Source organism: Oncorhynchus keta, unplaced genomic scaffold, assembly GCF_023373465.1.
Source record: "Oncorhynchus keta strain PuntledgeMale-10-30-2019 unplaced genomic scaffold, Oket_V2 Un_scaffold_19327_pilon_pilon, whole genome shotgun sequence".
In the NCBI taxonomy this organism is placed as follows: domain Eukaryota; kingdom Metazoa; phylum Chordata; class Actinopteri; order Salmoniformes; family Salmonidae; genus Oncorhynchus; species Oncorhynchus keta.
In genome coordinates this window covers 39,073-63,776 of record NW_026290846.1, presented here as the reverse complement: position 1 = coordinate 63,776, position 24,704 = coordinate 39,073, and the positions used below count along the sequence as shown (strand labels likewise).

Here is a 24,704-nt window from a genome sequence, read left to right as displayed (position 1 = left end):
CCAACACACAGACAATGAGTCTGGTCATCATGCCCAACATACTCATACTGATACTGATCATCATGTCCAACACACTGATACTGAGCCTGGTCATGTCCAACACACTGACACTGATCCTGGTCATCATGTCCAACACACTGACACTGATCCTGGTCATCATCTCCAACACACTTACACTGAGTCTGGCCATGTACAACACACTGACACAGATCCTGTTCATCATGTCCAACACACTGACACAGATCCTGTTCATCATGTCCAACACACTGACACTGAGCCTGGTCATGTCCAACACACTGACACTGAGCCTGGTTATCATATCCAACACACTGACACTGATCCTGGTCATGTACAACACACTGACACTGCGTCTGGACACGACCAACACACTGACAATGAGCCTGGTCATCAAGTCTACCATACTGACGCTGAGCCTGGTCATCTGCAACATACTGACACTGAGCCTGGTCATCATGTCCAACATACTGAGACTGGGCCTATTCATCATGTCCAACACACTGACACTGAGCCTGGTCATCATGTCCAACACACTGACACTGATCCTGGTCATAATGTCAAACACATTGTCACTCAGCCTGGTCATGACCAACACACTAACAATGATCCTGGTCATCATGTCCAACACACTGACACTGAGCCTGGTCATCATGTCCAACACACTGATCCTGGTCATCATGTCCAGCACAATGACACTGATCCTGGTTATCATGTCCAACATACTGACACTGATCCTGGTCAGTTCAACACACTGACACTGAGCCTGGTCAGTTCAACACACCGACACTGATCCTGGTCAGTTCAACACACTGACACTGATCCTGGTTATCATATCCAACACACTGACACTGATCCTGGTCAGTTCAACACACTGACACTGATCTTGGTCATCATATCCAACACACTGACACTGAACCTGGTCAGTTCAACACACTGACACTGATCCTTGTTATCATATCCAACACACTGACACTGAGCCTGGTCATCATGTCCAACACACTGACACTGAGGAGGTCCGTAATTTCCAACACACAGACAATGAGTCTGGTCATCATGCCCAACATACTCATACTGATACTGATCATCATGTCCAACACACTGATACTGATCCTGGTCATCATGTCCAACACACTGACACTGAGCCTGGTCATGTCCAACACACTGACACTGAGCCTGGTCATGTCCAACACACTGACACTGATCCTGGTCATCATGTCCAACACACTGACACTGAGCCTGGTCATCATGTCCAACACACTGACACTGATCCTGGTTATCATGTCAAACACACTGACACTGAGCCTGGTCATCATGTCCAACACACTGACACTGATCCTGGTTATCATGTCCAACACACTGACACTGAGCTTGGTCATCATCTCCAACACACTTACACTGAGTCTGGCCATGTACAACACACTGACACAGATCCTGTTCATCATGTCCAACACACTGACACTGAGCCTGGTCATGTCAAACACACTGACACTGAGCCTGGTCATCATGTCCAACACACTGACACTGAGCTTGGTCATCATCTCCAACACACTGACACTGAGCCTGGTCATCATGTCCAACACACTGACACAGATCCTGTTCATCATGTCCAACACACTGACACTGAGCCTGGTCATGTCCAACACACTGACACTGAGCCTGGTCATCATGTCCAACACACTGACACTGAGCCTGGTCATGTCCAACATACTGACACTGAGCCTGGTCATGTCCAACATACTGACACTGAGCCTGGTCATCATGTCCAACACACTGACACTGAGCCTGGTCATCATGTCCAACACACTGATCCTGGTCATCATGTCCAACACACTGACACTGATCCTGGTCATCATGTCCAACACACTGACACTGAGGATGTCCGTAATTTCCAACACACAGACACTGAGTCTGGTCATCATGTCCAACACACTGACACTGATCCTGTTCATCATGTCCAACACACTGACACTGAGCCTGGTCATCATGTCCAACACACTGACACTGAGCCTGGTCATCATGTCCAACACACTGACACTGAGCCTGGTCATGTCCAACATACTGACACTGAGCCTGGTCATGTCCAACATACTGACACTGAGCCTGGTCATCATGTCCAACACACTGACACTGAGCCTGGTCATCATGTCCAACACACTGATCCTGGTCATCATGTCCAACACACTGACACTGATCCTGGTCATCATGTCCAACACACTGACACTGAGGATGTCCGTAATTTCCAACACACAGACACTGAGCCTGGTCATCATGTCCAACACACTGATCCTGGTCATCATGTCCAACACACTGACACTGATCCTGGTCATCATGTCCAACACACTGACACTGAGGATGTCCGTAATTTCCAACACACAGACACTGAGTCTGGTCATCATGTCAAACACACTGATCCTGGTCATCATGTCCAACACACTGACACTGATCCTGGTCATCATGTCCAACACACTGACACTGAGGATGTCCGTAATTTCCAACACACTGACACTGAGCCTGGTCATCATGTCAAACACACTGATCCTGGTCATCATGTCCAACACACTGACACTGAGCCTGGTCATCATGTCCAATACACTGACACTGAGCCTGGTCATCATGTCCAACACACTGACACTGAGCCTGGTCATCATGTCCAACACACTGACACTGAGCCTTGTCATGTCCAACACACTGACACTGAGCCTGGTCATCATGTCCAACACACTGACACAGAACCTTGTCATCATGTCCAACACACTGACACTGAGCCTGGTCATCATGTCCAACACACTGACACTGAGCTTGGTCATCATCTCCAACACACTAACACTGAGCCTGGTCATGTCCAACACACTGACACTGAGCCTGTTCATGTACAACACACTGACACTGCGTCTGGACACTACCAACACACTGACACTGAGCCTGGTCAACAAGTCTACCATACTGACGCTGAGCCTGGTCATCTGCAACACATTGACACTGAGCCTGGTCATCATGTCCAACACACTGACACTGAGGATGTCCGTAATTTCCAACACACAGACAATGAGTCTGGTCATCATGCCCAACATACTCATACTGATACTGATCATCATGTCCAACACACTGATACTGATCCTGGTCATCATGTCCAACACACTGACACTGAGCCTGGTCATGTCCAACACACTGACACTGAGCCTGGTCATGTCCAATACACTGACACTGAGCCTGGTCATCATGTCAAACACACTGACACTGAGCCTGGTCATCATGTCCAATACACTGACACTGAGCCTGGTCATCATGTCCAACACACTGACACAGATCCTGTTCATCATATCCAACACACTGACACTGAGCCTGGTCATCATGTTCAACACACTGACACTGATCCTTGTTATCATATCAACACACTGACACTGAGCCTGGTCATCATGTCAAACACACTGACACTGAGCCTGGTCATCATGTCCAATACACTGACACAGACCCTTGTCATCATGTCCAACACACTGACACTGAGCCTTGTCATGTCCAACACACTGACACTGAGCCTGGTCATCATGTCCAACACACTGACACTGAACCTGGTCATCATGTCCAACACACTGACACTGAGCCTGGTCATCATGTCCAACACACTGACACTGATCCTGGTCATCATGACCAACACACTTACACTGAGTCTGGCCATGTACAACACACTGACACTGAGCCTGGTCATCATGTCCAACACACTGACACTGAGCCTGGTCATCATGTCCAACACACTGACACTGAGCCTGGTCATGTCCAACACACTGACACTGAGCCTGGTCATGTCCAACATACTGACACTGAGCCTGGTCATCATGTCCAACACACTGACACTGAGCCTGGTCATGTCCAACACACTGACACTGAGCCTGGTCATCATGTCCAACACACTGACACTGATCCTGGTCATCATGTCAAACACTGACACTGAGCCTGGTCATGTAACACACTGATCCTGGTCATAATGTCAAACACAGACACTGAGCCTGGTCATCATGTCCAACACACTGATCCTGGTCTGGTCATGTCCAACACACTGACACTGATCCTGGTCATCATGTCCAACACACTGACACTGAGGATGGTCATCATTTCCAACACACAGACACTGAGCCTGGTCATCATGTCAAACACACTGATCCTGGTCATCATGTCCAACACACTGACACTGATCCTGGTCATCATGTCCAACACACTGACACTGAGGATGTCCGTAATTTCCAACACACTGACACTGAGCCTGGTCATCATGTCAAACACACATGTCCAACACACTGATCCTGGTCATCATGTCCAACACACTGACACTGAGCCTGGTCATCATGTCCAATACACTGACACTGAGCCTGGTCATCATGTCATCATGTCAACACACTGACACATGAGCCTGGTCATCATGTCCAACACACTGACACTGAGCCTTGTCATGTCCAACACACTGACACTGAGCCTGGTCATCATGTCCAACACACTGACACTGAGGATGTCCAGAACCACTGATGGTCATCATGAACCTTGTCATCATGTCCAACACACTGACACTGAGCCTGGTCATCATGTCCAACACACTGACACTGAGCCTGGTCATCATCTCAACACACTAACACTGAGCCTGGTCATGTCCAACACACTGACACTGAGCCTGTTCATGTCCTGGTCACAACACACTGACACTGCGTCCTGGACACTACCAACACACTGACACTGAGCCTGGTCAATGTCAAGTCTACCATAGTGACGCTGAGCCTGGTCATCTGCAACACATTGACACTGAGCCTGGTCATCATGTCCAACACACTGACACTGAGGATGGTCATCATGTCCAACACACTGACACTGAGCTTGGTCATCATCCCAACATACTAATACTGAGCCTGGTCATCATGTCCAACACACTGATGAGCCTGTTCATGTACAACACACTGGTCATCATGGACACTACCAACACACTGACACTGAGCCTGGTCATGGTCATCTGCAACAGCCTGGTCATCATGTCCAACACACTGACACTGAGCCTGGTCATCATGTCCAACACACTGACACTGAGCCTGGTCATCATGTCCAATACACTGACACTGAGCCTGGTCATCATGTCCAACACACTGACACTGAGCCTGGTCATGTCAACACACTGACACTGAGCCTGGTCATGTCCAATACACTGACACTGAGCCTGGTCATCATGTCAAACACACTGACACTGAGCCTGGTCATCATGTCAATACAACACAGCCTGGTCATCATGTCCAACACACTGAGCCTGGTCATCATGTCCAACACACTGACACTGAGCCTGGTCATGTCCAACACACTGACACTGAGCCTGGTCATGTCCAATACACTGACACTGAGCCTGGTCATCATGTCAAACACACTGACACTGAGCCTGGTCATCATGTCCAATACACTGACACAGACCCTTGTCATCATGTCCAACACACTGACACTGAGCCTTGTCATGTCCAACACACTGACACTGAGCCTGGTCATCATGTCCAACACACTGACACAGAACCTTGTCATCATGTCCAACACACTGACACTGAGCCTGGTCATCATGTCCAACACACTGACACTGAGCTTGGTCATCATCTCCAACACACTTACACTGAGTCTGGCCATGTACAACACACTGACACTGAGCCTGGTCATCATGTCCAACACACTGACACAGATCCTGTTCATCATGTCCAACACACTGACACTGAGCCTGGTCATGTACAACACACTGACACTTCGTCTGGACACGACCAACATACTGACACTGAGCCTGGTCATCATGTCCAACACACTGACACCGAGCCTGGTCATGTCCAACACACTAACACTGAGCCTTGTCATGTCCAACACACTGCCAATGATCATGGTCATCATGTCAAACACATTGACACTGAGCCTGGTCATGTCCAACACACTGATCCTGGTCATAATGTCAAACACACTGACACTGAGCCTGGTCATCATGTCCAGCACAATGACATTGATCCTGGTTATCATGTCCAACATACTGACACTGAGCCAGGTCATAATGTCAAACACATTGTCACTCAGCCTGGTCATAATGTCAAACACATTGTCACTCAGCCTGGTCATGACCAACACAATGATCCTGGTCATCATGTCCAACACACTGACACTGCGTCTGGACACGATCAACATACTGACACTGAGCCTGGTCATCATGTCCAACATATTGACACTGATCCTGGTCATCATGTCAAACACATTGACACTGAGCCTGGTCATCATGTCCAACACACTGACAATGAGCTTGGTCATCATCTACAACACACTTACACTGAGTCTGGCCATGTACAACACACTGACACTGAGCCTGGTCATCATGTCCAACACACTGACACTGAGCCTGGTCATGTCCAACACACTGTGTCAGTGTACAACACACTGACACTTCGTCTGGACACGACCAACATACTGACACTGAGCCTGGTCATCATGTCCAACACACTGACACTGAGACTGGTCATCATGTCCAACACACTAACACTGAGCCTGGTCATGTCCAACATACTGACACTGAGCCTGGTCATGTCCAACATACTGACACTGAGCCTGGTCATCATGTCCAACATACTGACACTGAGCCTGGTCATGTCCAACATACTGACACTGAGCCTGGTCATCATGTCCAACATACTGACACTGAGCCTGGTCATGTCCAACACACTAACACTGAGCCTGGTCATGTTCAACACACTGACACTGAGCCTGGTCATGTCCAACATACTGACACTGAGCCTGGTCATCATGTCCAACATACTAACACTGAGCCTGGTCATGTCCAACACACTGACACTGAGCCTGGTCATGTCCAACACACTGACACAGAGCCTGGTCATTGTGTCGAACACACTGACAATAATCCTGTTCATGTACAACACACTGACACTGCGTCTGGACACGACCAACACACTGAAACTGAGCCTGGTCATCAAGTCTACCATACTGACGCTGAGCCTGGTCATCATGTCCAACATCCTGAGACTGGGCCTATTCATCATGTCCAACACACTGACACTGAGCCTGGTCATCATGTCCAACACACTGACACTGAGCCTGGTCATCATGTCAAACACATTGACACTGAGCCTGGTCATCATGTCCAACACACTGACACTGAGCCTGGTCATCATGTCCAGCACAATGACATTGATCCTGGTTATCATGTCCAACATACTGACACTGAGCTAGGTCATGTACAACACACTGACACTGCGTCTGGACACGATCAACATACTGACACTGAGCCTGGTCATAATGTCAAACACATTGTCACTCAGCGTGGTCATAATGTCAAACACATTGTCACTCAGCCTGGTCATGACCAACACAATGATCCTGGTCATCATGTCCAACACACTGACACTGAGCCTGGTCATGTCCAACACACTGACACTGATCCTGGTCATCATGTCCAACACACTGACACTGATCCTGGTCATCATGTCCAACACACTGACACTGATCCTGGTCATCATGTCCAACACACTGACCCTGGTCATCATGTCCAACACACTGACACTGATCATGGTCATCATGTCCAACACACTGCCAATGATCATGGTCATCATGTCAAACACATTGACACTGAGCCTGGTCATGTCCAACACACTGACACTCAGCCTGGTCATCATGTCCAACCAACACACTGATCCTGGTTATCAGGGCTTTCTCCTATAGAGCTCCATTTTTATGGAACGGTCTGCCTATCCATGTCAGAGACGCAAACTCGGTCTCAACCTTTAAGTCTTTACTGAAGACTCATCTCTTCAGTGGGTCATATGATTGAGTGTAGTCTGGCCCAGGAGCGGGAAGGTGAACGGAAAGGCTCTGGAGCAACGAACCGCCCTTGCTGTCTCTGCCTGGCCGGTTCCCCTCTTTACACTGGGATTCTCTGCCTCTAACCCTGTTACGGGGGCTGAGTCACTGGCTTGCTGGGGCTCTCTCGTGCCGTCCCTGGGGGGGGTGCGTCACCTGGGTGGGTTGATTCACTGTTGTGGTCAGCCTGTCTGGGTTGGCGCCCCCCCCCCCTTGGGTTGTACCGTGGCGGAGATCTTTGTGGGCTATACTCGGCCTTGTCTCAGGATGGTAAGTTGGTGGTTGAAGATATCCCTCTAGTGGTGTGGGGGCTGTGTTTTGGCAAAGTGGGTGGGGTTATATCCTTCCTGTTTGGCCCTGTCCGGGGGTGTCCTCGGATGGGGCCACAGTGTCTCCTGACCCCTCCTGTCTCAGCCTCCAGTATTTATGCTGCAGTAGTTTATGTGTCGGGGGCTAGGGTCAGTTTGTTATATCTGGAGTACTTCTCCTGTCCTATTCGGTGTCCTGTGTGAATCTAAGTGTGCGTTCTCTAATTCTCTCCTTCTCTCTTTCTTTCTCTCTCTCGGAGGACCTGAGCCCTAGGACCATGCCCCAGGACTACCTGACATGATGACTCCTTGCTGTCCCCAGTCCACCTGGCCATGCTGCTGCTCCAGTTTCAACTGGCCTGGGCCCTAGGACCATGTCCCAGGACTACCTGACATGATGACTCCTTGCTGTCCCCAGTCCACCTGGCCATGCTGCTCCAGTTTCAACTGTTCTGCCTTACTATTATTCAACCATGCTGGTCATTTATGAACATTTGAACATCTTGGCCACGTTCTGTTATAATCTCCACCCGGCACAGCCAGAAGAGGACTGGCCACCCCACATATGCTCTCTCTAATTCTCACTTTCTTTCTCTCTCTCGGAGGAACTGAGCCCTAGAACCGTGCCCCAGGACTACCTGACATGATGGCTCCTTGCTGTCCCCAGTCCACCTGACTGTGCTGCTGCTCCAATTTCAACTGTTATGCCTTGTTATTATTCGACCATGCTGGTCATTTATGAACATTTGGACATCTTGGTCACGTTCTGTTATAATCTCTACCCGGCACAGCCAGAAGAGGACTGGCCACCCCACATAGCCCGGTTCCTCTCTAGGTTTCTTCCTAGGTTTTGGCCTTTCTAGGGAGTTTTTCCTAGCCACCGTGCTTTTACACCTGCATTGTTTGCTGTTTGGGGTTTTAGGCTGGGTTTCTGTACAGCACTTTGAGATATCAGCTGATGTACGAAGGGCTATATCAATACATTGGATTTGATTTGATTTGATGTCCAACACACTGACACTGAGCTTGGTCATCATGTCTAACACACTGACACAGAGCCTGGTCATGTCCAACATACTGACACTGAGCCTGGTCATCATGTCCAACACACTGACACTGAGCCTGGTCATGTCCAACACACTGACACTGAGCCTGGTCATGTCCAACATACTGACACTGAGCCTGGTTATCAAGTCTACCACGCTGACACTGAGCCTGGTCATCATGTCCAACATCCTGAGACTGGGCCTATTCATCATGTACAACACACTGACACTGAGCCTGGTCATCATGTCCAACACACTGACACTGAGCCTGGTCATCTGCAACATACTGACACTGAGCCTGGTTATCATGTCCAACACACTGACACTGAGCCTGGTCATCTGCAACATACTGACACTGAGCCTGGTTATCATGTCCAACACACTGACACTGAGCCTGGTCATCTGCAACATACTGACACTGAGCCTGGTTATCATGTCCAACACACTGACACTGAGCCTGGTCATCTGCAACATGTTGACACTGAGCCTGGTTATCATGTCCAACACACTGACACTGAGCCTGGTCATCATGTCCAACACACTGACACTGAGTCTGGCCATGTACAACACACTGACACAGAGGCTGGTCATGTCCAACACACTGACACTGAACCTTGTCATCATGTCCAACACACTGACACTGAGCCTGGTCATCATGTCCAACATACTGACACTGAGCCTGGTCATCATGTCCAACACACTGACACTGAGCCTGGTCATCATGTCCAACACACTGACACTGAGCCTGGTCATGTCCAACACACTGACACTTCGTCTGGACACGACCAACATACTGACACTGAGCCTGGTCATCAAGTCTACCATGCAGACACTGAGCCTGGTCATCTCCAACATACTGACACTGATCCTGGTCATCATGTCCAACACACTGACACTGAGCCTGGTCATGTCCAACACACTAACACTGAGCCTGGTCATCATGTCCAACATACTGACACTGAGCCTGGTCATGTCCAACACACTGACACAGAGCCTGGTCATTGTGTCCATCACACTGACAATAATCCTGGACATGTACAACACAATGACACTTCGTCTGGTCATCATGTCAACATACTGACACTGAGCCTGGTCATGTCCAACATACTGACACTGAGCCTGGTCATCATGTCCAACACACTGAAAACGAGCCTGGTCATGTCCAACATACTGACACTGAGCCTGGTCATCATGTCCAACACACTGACACAGAGCCTGGTCATGTCCAACATACTGACACTGAGCCTGGTCATCTGCAACATACTGACACTGAGCCTGGTTATCATGTCCAACACACTGACACTGAGCCTGATCATCATGTCCAACACACTGACACTGAGTCTGGCCATGTACAACACACTGACACAGAGGCTGGTCATGTACAACACACTGACACTGCGTCTGGACACGACCAACACACGGACACTGAGGCTGGTTATCAAGTCTACCATGCTGACACTGAGCCTGGTCATCATGTCCAACATCCTGAGACTGGGCCTATTCATCATGTCCAACACACTGACACTGACACTGAGCCTGGTCATGTCCAACACACTGACACTGAGCCTGGTCATCTGCAACATACTGACACTGAGCCTGGTCATCATGTCCAACATACAGACACTGGGCCTGATCATCATGTCCAACACACTGACACTGAGCCTGGTCATCATGTCCAACACACTGACACTGAGCCTGGTCATGTACAACACACTAACACTGATCCTGGTCATCATGTCCAACACACTGACACTGAGTCTGGCCATGTACAACACACTGACACAGAAGCTGGTCATGTCCAACACACTAACACTGATCCTGGTCATCATGTCCAACACACTGACACTGAGCTTGGTCATCATGTCCAACACACTGACACTGAGTCTGGCCATGTACAACACACTGACACAGAGGCTGGTCATGTCAAACACACTGACACTGAACCTTGTCATCAAGTCCAACACACTGACACCGAGCCTGATCATCATGTCCAACACACTGACACTGAGCCTGGTCATCAAGTCCAACACACTGACACAGATCCTGTTCATCATGTCCAACACACTAACACTGAGCCTGGTCATGTCCAACACACTGACACTGAGCCTGGTCATCATGTCCAACACACTGACACTGAGCCTGGTCATGTCCAACATACTGACACTGAGCCTGGTCATGTCCAACACACTGACACTGAGCCTGGTCATCAAGTCCAACACACTGACACCGAGCCTGATCATCATGTCCAACACACTGACACTGAGCCTGGTCATCAAGTCCAACACACTGACACAGATCCTGTTCATCATGTCCAACACACTAACACTGAGCCTGGTCATGTCCAACACACTGACACTGAGCCTGGTCATCATGTCCAACACACTGACACTGAGCCTGGTCATGTCCAACATACTGACACTGAGCCTGGTCATGTCCAACACACTGACACTGAGCCTGGTCATCATGTCAAACACACTGACACAGAGCCTGATCATCAAGTCCAACACACTGACACTTCGTCTGGACACGACCAACATACTGACACTGAGCCTGGTCATGTCCAACACACTGACACTGAGCCTGGTCATGTCCAACACACTAACACTGAGCCTTGTCATGTCCAACACACTGACACTGAGCCTGGTCATCATGTCAAACACACTGACACTGAGCCTGGTCATCATGTCCAACACACTGACACTGAGCCTGGTCATCATGTCAAACATACTGACACAGAGCCTGGTCATCATGTCCAACACACTGACACCGAGCCTGATCATCAAGTCCAACACACTGACACTTCGTCTGGACACGACCAACATACTGACACTGAGCCTGGTCATGTCCAACACACTGACACTGAGCCTGATCATCAAGTCCAACACACTGACACTTCGTCTGGACACGACCAACATACTGACACTGAGCCTGGTCATGTCCAACACACTGACACTGAGCCTGGTCATCATGTCCAACACACTGACACAGAGACTGGTCATGTCCAACACACTGACACTGAGCCTGGTCATGTCCAACACATTGACACTGAGCCTGGTCATCATGTCCAACACACTGACACAGAGCCTGGTCATGTCCAACACACTGACACTGAGCCTGGTCATCATGTCCAACACACTGACACTGAGCCTGGTCATCATGTCCAACACACTGACACTGAGCCTGGTCATGTCCAACACACTGACACTGAGCCTGGTCATGTCCAACACACTGACACTGAGCCTGGTCATCATGTCCAACACACTGACACTGAGCCTGGTCATCATGTCAAACACACTGACACTGAGCCTGGTCATCATGTCAAACACACTGACACTGAGCCTGGTCATCATGTCAAACACACTGACACTGAGCCTGGTCATCATGTCAAACACACTGACACTGAGCCTGGTCATCATGTCAAACACACTGACACTGAGCCTGGTCATCATGTCAAACACACTGACACTGAGCCTGGTCATCATGTCAAACACACTGACACTGAGCCTGGTCATCATGTCAAACACACTGACACTGAGCCTGGTCATCATGTCAAACACACTGACACTGAGCCTGGTCATCATGTCAAACACACTGACACTGAGCCTGGTCATCATGTCCAACACAGAGACACTGATTCTGGTCATTATGTCCAACACACTGACACTGAGCCTGGTCATCATGTCCAACACACTGACACAGAGCCTGGTCATGTCCAACATACTGACACTGATCCTGGTCATCATGTCCAACACAGAGACACTGATTCTGGTCATTATGTCCAACACACTGACACTGAGCCTGGTCATGTCCAACACACTGACACTGAGCCTGGTCATGTCCAACACACTGAAACTGAGCCTGGTCATGTCCAACACACTGACACTGAGCCTGGTCATGTCCAACACACTGACACTGAGCCTGGTCATTATGTCCAACACACTGACACTGAGCCTGGTCATTATGTCCAACACACTGACACTGAGCCTGGTCATGTCCAACACACTGACACTGAGCCTGGTCATTATGTCCAACACACTGACACTGAGCCTGGTCATCATGTCCAACACACTGACACTGAGCCTGGTCATCATGTCCAACACAGAGACACTGATTCTGGTCATTATGTCCAACACACTGACACTGAGCCTGGTCATCATGTCCAACACACTGACACAGAGCCTGGTCATGTCCAACATACTGACACTGAGCCTGGTCATCATGTCCAACACAGAGACACTGATTCTGGTCATTATGTCCAACACACTGACACTGAGCCTGGTCATCATGTCCAACACACTGACACAGAGCCTGGTCATCATGTCCAACACACTGACACTGAGCCTGGTCATGTCCAACATACTGACACTGAGCCTGGTCATCATGTCCAACACAGAGACACTGATTCTGGTCATTATGTCCAACACACTGACACTGAGCCTGGTCATGTCCAACACACTGACACTGAGCCTGGTCATGTCCAACACACTGAAACTGAGCCTGGTCATGTCCAACACACTGACACTGAGCCTGGTCATATCCAACACACTGACACTGAGCTGGGTTCAATGTCACCTTTTCTCCTCTCGTACAGTTGGTAGTAGACCCACCACAGGCCAGGTCAGAATGGGATGGAAAACATCCAACAGGTGAAGGGGAGAAAACTAGCCTGGTGTGTGTGTGTGTGTGTGTGTGTGTGTGTGTGTGTGTGTGTGTGTGTGTGTGTGTGTGTGTGTGTGTGTGTGTGTGTGTGTGTGTGTGTGTGTGTGTGTGTGTGTGTGTGTGTGTGTGTGTGTGTGTGTGTGCGTGCGTGTGCGTGCGTGCGTGTGTGTGTGTCCGCATGTGTGTGTGTGCCATTAGACATGTGCAGTGTGTCCCCATAGACATGTGCAGTTGTTGTCTCATGGTCAGCCATGTAAATGGTCAGAGATGAATTGGTGGTTAGGGGCTGTAAATCAGGCTTGGTCCAAGTCAAGTTGGCCCTGTTTAACCACAAGATGTCCCACTGTGGCCAAATTGGACAAAGATGTTTTACTTCCTTTCCCCCCCTAAAGTCTGGTGGACTCATGCAACTCTTCCAAATATGTTTCCAGCTGTTGCTATGTGTGTGTGTGTGTGGGTATGCCTTTAAAACAGGTCTGTGGATCTGGTTGATTCATGACTCCTTTCCTCTCCTTTTCCCTTCTTTCCTCTCCTCTTTCCTCTCTTCTTTCCTCTCCTCTTTCCTCTCTTCTTTCCTCTCCTCTTTCCTCTCTTCTTTCCTCTCCTCTTTCCTCTCTTCTTTCCTCTCTTCTTTCCTCTCTTCTTTCCTCTCCTCTTTCCTCTCTTTTTTTTGATTGAATATAGGGGGGAAGAAACATAAGATATTTCAAATGCTTATCGTTAACTCCCCATTATTACCCTTCTGTTTTCCTCCCCATTATTACCCTTCTGTTTTCCTCCCCATCATTACCCCTCTGTTGTCCTCCCCCATCATTACCCTTCTGTTATCCTCCCCATCATTAATATTTTATTTTCCTCACCCATCATTATTACCCTTCTGTTTTCCTCCCCATCATTACTCTTATATTTTCCTCCCCATCATTACCCTTCTGTTATCCATTATTACCCTTCTGTTTTCCTCCCCATTATTACCCTTCTGTTTTCCTCCCCATCATTACCCCTCTGTTGTCCTCCCCCATCATTACCCTTCTGTTATCCTCCCCATCATTAATCTTTTATTTTCCTCACCCATCATTATTACCCTTCTGTTTTCCTCCCCATCATTACTCTTATATTTTCCTCCCCATCATTACCCTTCTGTTATCCATTATTACCCTTCTGTTTTCCTCCCCATCATTACTCTTATATTTTCCTCCCCATCATTACCCTTCTGTTATCCTCCTACCCTTTTCCCCCCCCCCCCATCATTACCCTTCCTATCCTCCCCATCATTACTCTTTTATTTTATTTTCATCCCCCCATCATTACTCTTATTTTTCCTCCCCATCATTGCCTTCTGTTATCCATTATTACCCTTCTGTTTTCCTCCCCATCCATCATTACTTCTGTTATCCTCCCCCATCATTACTCTTTTATTTTCATCCCCATCATTACCCTTCTGTTATCCTCCCCCATCATTACTCTTTTATTTTCATCCCCCATCATTACCCTTCTGCTATCCTCCCCCATCATTACTCTTTTATTTTCCTCCCCCATCATTACCCTTCTGTTATCCTCCCCATCATTACTCTTTTATTTTCCTCCCCCATCATTACCAATCTGTTTTCCTCCCCCATAATTACTCTTTTATTTTCCTCCCCCATCATTACCAATCTGTTTTCCTCCCCCATAATTACTATTTTATTTTCCTCCCCCATAATTACACTTCTGTTATCCTCCACCATCATTACCCTTCTCTTATCCTCCCCCATCATTACTCTTTTATTTTACTCCTCCATCATTACCCTTCTGTTATCCTTCCCTATCATTACTCTTTTATTTTCCTCCCCATCATTACCCTTCTCTTATCATCCCCCAGCATTACTCTTTTATTTTCCTCCCCCATCATTACCAATCTCTTATCCTCCCCCATCATTACCAATCTGTTATCCTCCCCCATCATTACTCTTTTATTTTCCTCCCCATCATTACTCTTTTATTTTCCTCCCCATCATTACCCTTCTGTTATCCTTCCCCATCATTACTCTTTTATTTTCCTCCCCCATAATTACCCTTCTGTTATCCTCCCCCATCATTACTCTTTTATTTTCCTCCCCCATCATTACCCTTCTGTTATCCTCCCCAATCATTACCCTTCTGTTATCCTCCCCATCATTACCCTTCTGTTATCCTCCCTTCATCATTACCCTTCTGTTATCCTCCCCCATCATTACCCTTCTGTTATCCTCCCCCATCATTACCCTTCTGTTATCCTCCCCCATCATTACTCTTTTATTTGCCTCCCCCATCATTACCCTTCTGTTATCCTCCCCCATCATTACCCTTCTGTTATCCTCCCTTCATCATTACCCCTCTGTTATCCTCCCCCATCATTACCCTTCTGTTATCCTCCCCCATCATTACCCTTCTGTTATCCTTCCCCATCATTACCCTTCTGTTATCCTCCCCATCATTACCCTTCTGTTATCCTCCTACCATTCTGTTTTCCTCCCCCATCATTACCAATCTGTTATCCTCCCCCATCATTGCCCTTCTGTTATCCTCCCCATCATTACTCTTTTATTTTCCTCCCCCATCATTACCCTTCTGTTATCCTCCCCCATCATGACTCTTTTATTTTCCTCCCCCATCATTACCCTTCTGTTATCCTCCCCCATCATTACTCTTTTATTTTCCTCCCCCATCATTACCCTTCTGTTATCCTCCTACCCTTCTGTTTTCCTCCCCCATCATTACCAATCTGTTATCCTCCCCCATCATTACCCTTCTGTTATCCTCCCCCATCATTACTCTTTTATTTTCCTCCCCCATCATTACCCTTCTGTTATCCTCCCCCATCATGACCCTTCTGTTATCCTCCTACCCTTCTGTTTTCCTCCCCCATCATTACCCTTCTGTTATCCTCCCCATCATTACCCTTCTGTTATCCTCCTACCCTTCTGTTTTCCTCCCCCATCATTACCAATCTGTTATCCTCCCCCATCATTACCATTCTGTTATCCTCCCCCATCATTACTCTTTTATTTTCCTCCCCCATCATTACCCTTCTGTTATCCTCCCCCATCATTACCCTTCTGTTTTCCTCCCCTGTTTTCATCATTACCCTTCTGTTAGCCTCCCCCATCATTACTCTTTTATTTTCCTCCCCCATCATTACCCTTATGTTATCCTCCCCCATCATTACCCTTCTGTTATCCTCCTACCCTTCTGTTTTCCTCCCCCATCATTACCAATCTGTTATCCTCCCCATCATTACCAATCTGTTATCCTCCCCCATCATTACCAATCTGTTATCCTCCCCCATCATTACCCTTCTGTTATCCTCCTACCCTTCTGTTTTCCTCCCCATCATTACCAATCTGTTACCCTCCCCCACCATTACCAATCTGTTATCCTCCCCCATCATTACCAATCTGTTATCCTCCCCCATCATTACCCTTGTGTTATCCCCCTACCCTTCTGTTTTCCTCCCCCATCATTACCAATCTGTTATCCTCCCCCATCATTACCAATCTGTTATCCTCCCCCATCATTACCAATCTGTTATCCTCCCCCATCATTACCCTTCTGTTATCCCCCTACCCTTCTGTTTTCCTCCCCCATCATTACCAATCTGTTATCCTCCCCCATCATTACCAATCTGTTATCCTCCCCCATCATTACCCTTCTGTTATCCCCCTACCCTTCTGTTTTCCTCCCCCATCATTACCAATCTGTTATCCTCCCCCATCATTACTCTTTTATTTTCCTCCCCAAACATTAGCCTTGTGTTTTTCTCACCCATCATTACCCAGCCAGTCCACTCTCAATGGAAACACATGTTAGTGTCTGTATCTCCTTTTGTTTGTCAACTGTAGCACACGCACGCACACAAACACACACAGGTTGACCTCACGCCACCACAATGACACAGTGATTTCTGTTAACATGATGTAATATTGTCAGATATCTCCACATCTGCAGGATTTCTATGACCCACTAAAATGAAAGACTGAAAAAAGTGATAGAATCAGACACAATGGCTATAAGGAAGAACTCCATATTTTTAATTGTTTGGGTCTGTTGGGGAAATGTGTTATGGATTTATTTAAATGAAATGCAGAACCACAGAGCTGTAAGAGGCTTGGTCTGTTGGGGAAATATGATATGGTTTTATCTAAATGAAATGCAGAACCACAGAGCTGTAAGAGGTTGCATGTGACTGTGACTGCGTCACAAACCACACCCTATTCCCGCTAATTCCCTATGTAGTGCACTACTTGTGACCAAAGAAGTGCACTAAATAGGAAATAGGGTGCCATTTGGGATGCACAAGTAAGGCAGCAGGATGGATTGTTCAGTTGCATCTGCGTTGGATGGGGCTTAAAAGGGAGTTTGAAGCAGGTCGGGAATGACGAATTGAGGTCACGTCATCAGAATGTTCAGAGCATGAAAACAATAGCACAGATCCCCAAAAAGGACCAGCTTGGTCCCAGATCTGTTTGTGCTGTCTTGGCCATTTCTATGATCATTCTATGTTGCCAAACTTGGGATGACAAGGACCATAACAGTTGGCTAACAGCACACACCGGTTTGAGAAAAGGTTCATAATGGACAGTTGCTGTGACATAATACAGCATGAGATTTGAGATTGTGTCCTTGAAATATCTTTAGACCTACATATCATATTGCCCCCTATTGGTAGGTCTCAGTCTATCTAAGCTACAGGGGCATGTTCTTTGGCATGTTAACAGAAAACATTAAAAACAAAATTTGCAATGGAAAACTAAAATGATCCTTTCTCATTGGACAAGTCCAGGTAGTCCGTTCCTTTTTAACAGAAACAAGTGCCTCTCAATGGATAAGTCCAGGTAGTCCCTCCTTGTTTCAAACATTTTTCTTTCTCCATTTGGTGGCTAATGAACACAACCAGTACAGTAATGTTAGCCAAAATCCAACTGTCTCTTACCTGGCTTAGTGACTTCACAGCCCTTGTTCCTAAGAACGTCATCCACGGATGTGTCGAACATGAAGCGAACGTTCTGCAGTAACCCCTGTGTGACAAGAAATTAGGCTGTTATGTGTCACCTTGGACTAGCAGCTAGGAACAACATCTTTAGTATTCACTTACCTTGAGCTTGTATGTCAAGTAAAAAAAATACAGACTGAGTTATTCTTATTGGCTAACATTAGATGCAGAATGACTTAAGGGGCAAGATTTGAAATGGTGTCCTATTCCCAACATCTGGTGCACTACTTTTCTGGACAAAAGTTATTCTTACCCTGAAGTGGTTTTCACGGATGGATCCCTTAGCGACGAACATTCGGCTCCCCTCCGCCTGCAGGTACTCGTAGAACGGCTCATCCAAGATGAAGCTGTCGATGAGACTGCAGCCCACAAACAGATTTGCGTTTTCACCATGAACATGAAGTGTGATATTCTTCCACTGCGAGTCGGACAGGTCAACATCCTCGAAGGAGACAACATTTTGGGAGCCGTCCACCCAGTAGACAAGGTCCAGCGTGTTGGCGCGGCCGTTGGAGACTATTTCAAACTGCCGCTGGCCGTTGGCGCCTTCCATGGCGATGAGGGTTCCCCGCGATCCACGGTCCTGGCGCATGCTGGCCACGAACACAAAGCCCTCATTGTTCTGGATTTGCTGAAGCATCTGTTTGAGCACGGGCGCGCTCACTGAGGGCAAATGGTCGAAGCGGATGAAGCGGTAAGCAGGGTTGTCCGTGTCTTGGCCGCGGAATTGCTTGGCGCCCAGAGTCTTGCGTGTGATACCACTAATATCAAACAGGTCAAACGTTGTGTCGTCATCCAATGTGACCTCGCCATCTTCAATCAGTCATACAAGTGATTGAAAGGGAGAGGAGAACGTGTACAGCCAATTAGCTTGATGAAACAGCAAAGCATTCTATGAAAATCTGACCAAGTGATTATAACTAAGTCTATAGCAGGGCTCTCCAACCCTGTTCCTGATGCAACCAGCTCTCAAAGTCTCACATCAGAATTCCACGTTCATCCATGTTTCTCAATAGTCAAATTTCGAAGTTGTTGCAAACGTCAAATTTTCAAAAGTCTTTGATTAGGCATTAACTCTGAATTTTTAAGGTTAGGATTAAGTTTAGGAATGTTTATAGTTAGGGCATTAACTGCAAAATCAAAATGGTTAAGGTTGGGATAGGCTTAAAACAAAAACAACTTTATATTGCTGGATTCAAACTTGCAACCTTTAGAATCAGCAACAGATGCTTATACCCATCTGCCATCCCCTTCCACAACACCCTAGGAAAACTGAAACTACTTGAAGGTAACAACGCCCCTAGTGGGTGGTTTCCACATCGTCTCCCAACGTCCTCAGACATAGATGGACCACGTTGAATACTGACTTGTATCATGGGTGACCTGGCTGTCCTAGAGAGCGACTCTCCTGTAGGTTTTTCTTCCAACCCCAGTTGTAACTAACTTGATTCGGTTTATCAATCATCTAATTATTAGAATAAGGTGTGCTAGATTAGGTTTGGAGCTAAAAATCTACAGGATGGTAACTCTCCAGGACAGGGTTGGAGTTAAAACCTACAGAAAGGTAGCTCTCCATGAACAGGGTTGGTATTGGAGAGGTTGGTATTGGTTGGAGAGCCCTGGCTATAACTTAACTCGGTATGCTTTCAGTCACAAGAAAAAATGACAGTATCATATTCACTCATAATTCATTTTTAAAAATCAAATTAGTATGAAACATACATCACATTATTATTTAACAATAAAAATGAAATGGCATTGAGGTTATGATAATGATGATGAAAAGTTGTATAAACGTTATGCATAAGTAGATTTACCTTGAGGTAGCGCTGAGGAGCAAAGTAATAAAATCGGCAGCAAGTTGAGACTTCTGAGTATCATATCTCCTTTAAAACACAAGAGACACAAACGCTGATTATCATCCAGGGAAACGGCAAATTTAAAGTTGTTAACTTCATCACGATTGTAAAATTAAAATGATAAATTCTTTGTAGGCTATCTATTTTTTATTCGCCCTCTGCTCAGCTGTCACAAAGCGACACCAAGTTCATTGCAACTGTGAATAGTGAAGTTCTCAGTCATGCCATGCCGTTACAAGTGCATCCCCTACAGTAGCAACGCTATGAAGGAGCCCAACTGTCTCCAAAACTAACACAGGATTATCGTGGAAGATACAATACATACATTACACCTTACAACGTGCACATACTTACTGTATGTGGTCTGTTATAGGCTATTGGGAAACAATTATACACTACTTCTAAAACAGCATTTATGCAAAGGCATAACGTTTAACAAAACGAATCAATTACATAACAAAATATAAGTGTGCTACATTCTTTAACTAAAGTATTCTGACTAGCAGTAAATTTGAAATTTATGGCAACATTGCTGATCGTTTTTGAAAATGCTAAAAAAAATCCCCATGCACATTGGAATGCAACAATTTACCGGGTGAAAGTGCAAATTCCCTTCTTTTAAAATCCGTTAGATATCCAATAATAAAAAAGAAGGTAATAACAAATATATTTTTCAAATAAATATGAATAGTGTAATGAAAGCGGAATAACTCCTGTAACCTGGTGCGTAAAGTGTAATGTCCGCTTGGTTAACTTCACTAGATCTATATAATGTAGGGAGGACTCGAGCGAAAGTGGCTTAGGCACCAGTCTCCCTCCCTCCTATATACTCCTCACTACGACCCTGTCAGTCAAGTTTAAGTATGAAATGTTTGGAACCAATTTCTAAGGCAGAATTACGTAATTCCGTTCTGATAGCGTAATTTTACTTATATCTGTTTAAAGCGGAATTTACCGGTCCCGGGGCCACTCCCTCGCGTTCTCTCGTTTCCCAATCCAACCTCTCTATCAAGCCCACTTCATTACCGAAGTTCCAACGGAATCAGGTTTCGGGGAGGAGTTTTTGATGGAGAAAACGCGATTTTTTATTTATTTATTTTTTATTTCACCTTTATTTAACCAGGTAGGCAAATTGAGAACAAGTTCTCATTTACAGTTGCGACCTGGCCAAGATAAAGCAAAGCAGTTCGACAGATACAACGACACAGAGTTACACATGGAGTAAAACAAACATACAGTCAATAATACATTATAAACAAGTCTATATACAATGTGAGCAAATTAGGTGAGAAGGGAGGTAAAGGCAAAAAAAGGCCATGGTGGCAAAGTAAATACAATATAGCAAGTAAAACACTGGAATTGTAGTTTTGCAAAGTAGAAATAAAAATAATGGGGTGCAAAGGAGCAAAATAAATAAATTAATTAAATACAGTTGGGAAAGAGGTAGTTGTTTGGGCTAAATTATAGGTGGGCTATGTACAGGTGCAGTAATCTGTAAGATGCTCTGACAGTTGGTGCTTAAAGCTAGTGAGGGAGATAAGTGTTTCCAGTTTCAGAGATTTTTGTAGTTCGTTCCAGTCATTGGCAGCAGAGAACTGGAAGGAGAGGCGGCCAAAGAAATAATTGGTTTTGGGGGTGACTAGAGGGATATACCTGCTGGAGCGTGTGCTACAGGTGGGAGATGCTATGGTGACCAGCGAGCTGAGATAAGGGGGGACTTTACCTAGCAGGGTCTTGTAGATGACATGGAGCCAGTGGGTTTGGCGACGAGTATGAAGCGAGGGCCAGCCAACGAGAGCGTACAGGTCGCAATGGTGGGTAGTATATGGGGCTTTGGTGACAAAACGGATTGCACTGTGATAGACTGCATCCAATTTGTTGAGTAGGGTATTGGAGGCTATTTTGTAAATGACATTGCCAAAGTCAAGGATTGGTAGGATGGTCAGTTTTACAAGGGTATGTTTGGCAGCATGAGTGAAGGATGCTTTGTTGCGAAATAGGAAGCCAATTCTAGATTTAACTTTGGATTGGAGATGTTTGATATGGGTCTGGAAGGAGAGTTTACAGTCTAACCAGACACCTAAGTATTTGTAGTTGTCCACGTATTCTAAGTCAGAGCCGTCCAGAGTAGTGATGTTGGACAGGCAGGTAGGTGCAGGTAGCGATCGGTTGAAGAGCATGCATTTAGTTTTACTTGTATTTAAGAGCAATTGGAGGCCACGGAAGGAGAGTTGTATGGCATTGAAGCTTGCCTGGAGGGTTGTTAACACAGTGTCCAAAGAAGGGCCGGAAGTATACAGAATGGTGTCGTCTGCGTAGAGGTGGATCAGGGACTCACCAGCAGCAAGAGCGACCTCATTGATGTATACAGAGAAGAGAGTCGGTCCAAGAATTGAACCCTGTGGCACCCCCATAGAGACTGCCAGAGGTCCGGACAGCAGACCCTCCGATTTAGTTGGTGAACCAGGCGAGGCAATCATTTGAGAAACCAAGGCTGTCGAGTCTGCCGATGAGGATGTGGTGGTTGACAGAGTCGAAAGCCTTGGCCAGATCAATGAATACGGCTCCACAGTAATGTTTCTTATCAATGGCGTTTAAGATATCGTTTAGGACCTTGAGCGTGGCTGAGGTGCACCCATGACCAGCTCTGAAACCAGATTGCATAGCAGAGAAGGTATGGTGAGATTCGAAATGGTCGGTAATCTGTTTGTTGACTTGGCTTTCGAAGACCTTAGAAAGGCATGGTAGGATAGATATAGGTCTGTAGCAGTTTGGGTCAAGAGTGTCCCCCCCTTTGAAGAGGGGGATGACCGCAGCTGCTTTCCAATCTATGGGAATCTCAGATGACACGAAAGAGAGGTTGAACAGGCTAGTAATAGGGGTGGCAACAATTTCGGCAGATAATTTTAGAAAGAAAGGGTCCAGATTGTCTAGCCCGGCTGATTTGTAGGGGTCCAGATTTTTCAGCTCTTTCAGAACATCAGCTGAATGGATTTGGGAGAAGGAGAAATGGGGAAGGCTTGGGCGAGTTGCTGTTGGGGGTGCAGTGCTGTTGACCGGGGTAGGTGTATCCAGGTGGAAAGCATGGCCAGCCGTAGAAAAATGCTTATTGAAATTCTCAATTATGGTGGATTTATCAGTGGTGACAGTGTTTCCTATCTTCAGTGCAGTGGGCAGCTGGGAGGAGGTGTTCTTATTCTCCATGGACTTTACAGTGTCCCAGAACTTTTTTGAGTTAGTGTTGCAGGAAGCAAATTTCTGCTTGAAAAAGCTAGCCTTGGCTTTTCTAACTGCCTGTGTATAACGGTTTCTCGCTTCCCTGAACAGCTGCATATCACGGGGGCTGTTCGATGCTAATGCAGAACGCCATAGGATGTTTTTGTGTTGGTTAAGGGCAGTCAGGTCTGGGGAGAACCAAGGGCTATATCTGTTCCTGGTTCTAAATTTCTTGAATGGGGCATGTTTATTTAAGATGGTTAGGAAGGCATTTAAAAAAAATATCCAGGCATCCTCTACTGGCGGGATGAGATCAATATCCTTCCACGATACCCCGGCCAGGTCGATTAGAAAGGCCTGCTCGCTGAAGTGTTTCAGGGAGCGTTTTACAGTGATGAGTGGAGGTCGTTTGACCGCTGACCCATTACGGATGCAGTCAATGAGGCAGTGATTGCTGAGATCTTGGTTGAAGACAGCAGAGGTGTATTTAGAGGGAAAGTTGGTTAGGATGTTATCTATGAGGGTGCCCGTGTTTAAGGCTTTGGGGGGGTACCTGGTAGGTTCATTGATAATTTGTGTGAGATTGAGGGCATCAAGTTTAGATTGTAGGATGGCTGGGGTGTTAAGCATGTTCCAGTTTAGGTTGCCTAGCAGCACGAGCTCTGAAGATAGATGGGGGGCAATCAGTTCACATATGGTGTCCAGAGCACAGCTGGGGGCAGAGGGTGGT

General features: G+C 46.7%; 1 protein-coding gene across 5 annotated transcripts in view; it reads right to left on the bottom strand.

Moving 5' to 3' along the window:
• The window catches only part of LOC118362970 (thrombospondin-2-like), a 59,396-nt gene extending 37,654 nt beyond the window's left edge, over window positions 1-21,742 (bottom strand). For 2 of the 5 annotated variants that reach the window (XM_052514683.1, XM_052514684.1), the window contains exons 1-4: window positions 21,351-21,599; window positions 20,717-20,785; window positions 19,153-19,712; window positions 18,840-18,924 (exon numbers count right to left, since the gene is read on the bottom strand). In XM_052514683.1, coding sequence (XP_052370643.1) covers window positions 18,840-18,924; window positions 19,153-19,712; window positions 20,717-20,780 — 709 coding nt within the window. In that variant the 5' untranslated portion in view covers window positions 20,781-20,785; window positions 21,351-21,599. Of the gene's footprint in view, window positions 1-18,839; window positions 18,925-19,152; window positions 19,713-20,716; window positions 20,786-21,350; window positions 21,600-21,713 lie in introns of those variants that run through there. The other 3 variants (XM_052514680.1, XM_052514682.1, XM_052514681.1) reach the window with 2 other exon arrangements.
• Window positions 21,743-24,704: the final 2,962 nt, after the last annotated feature.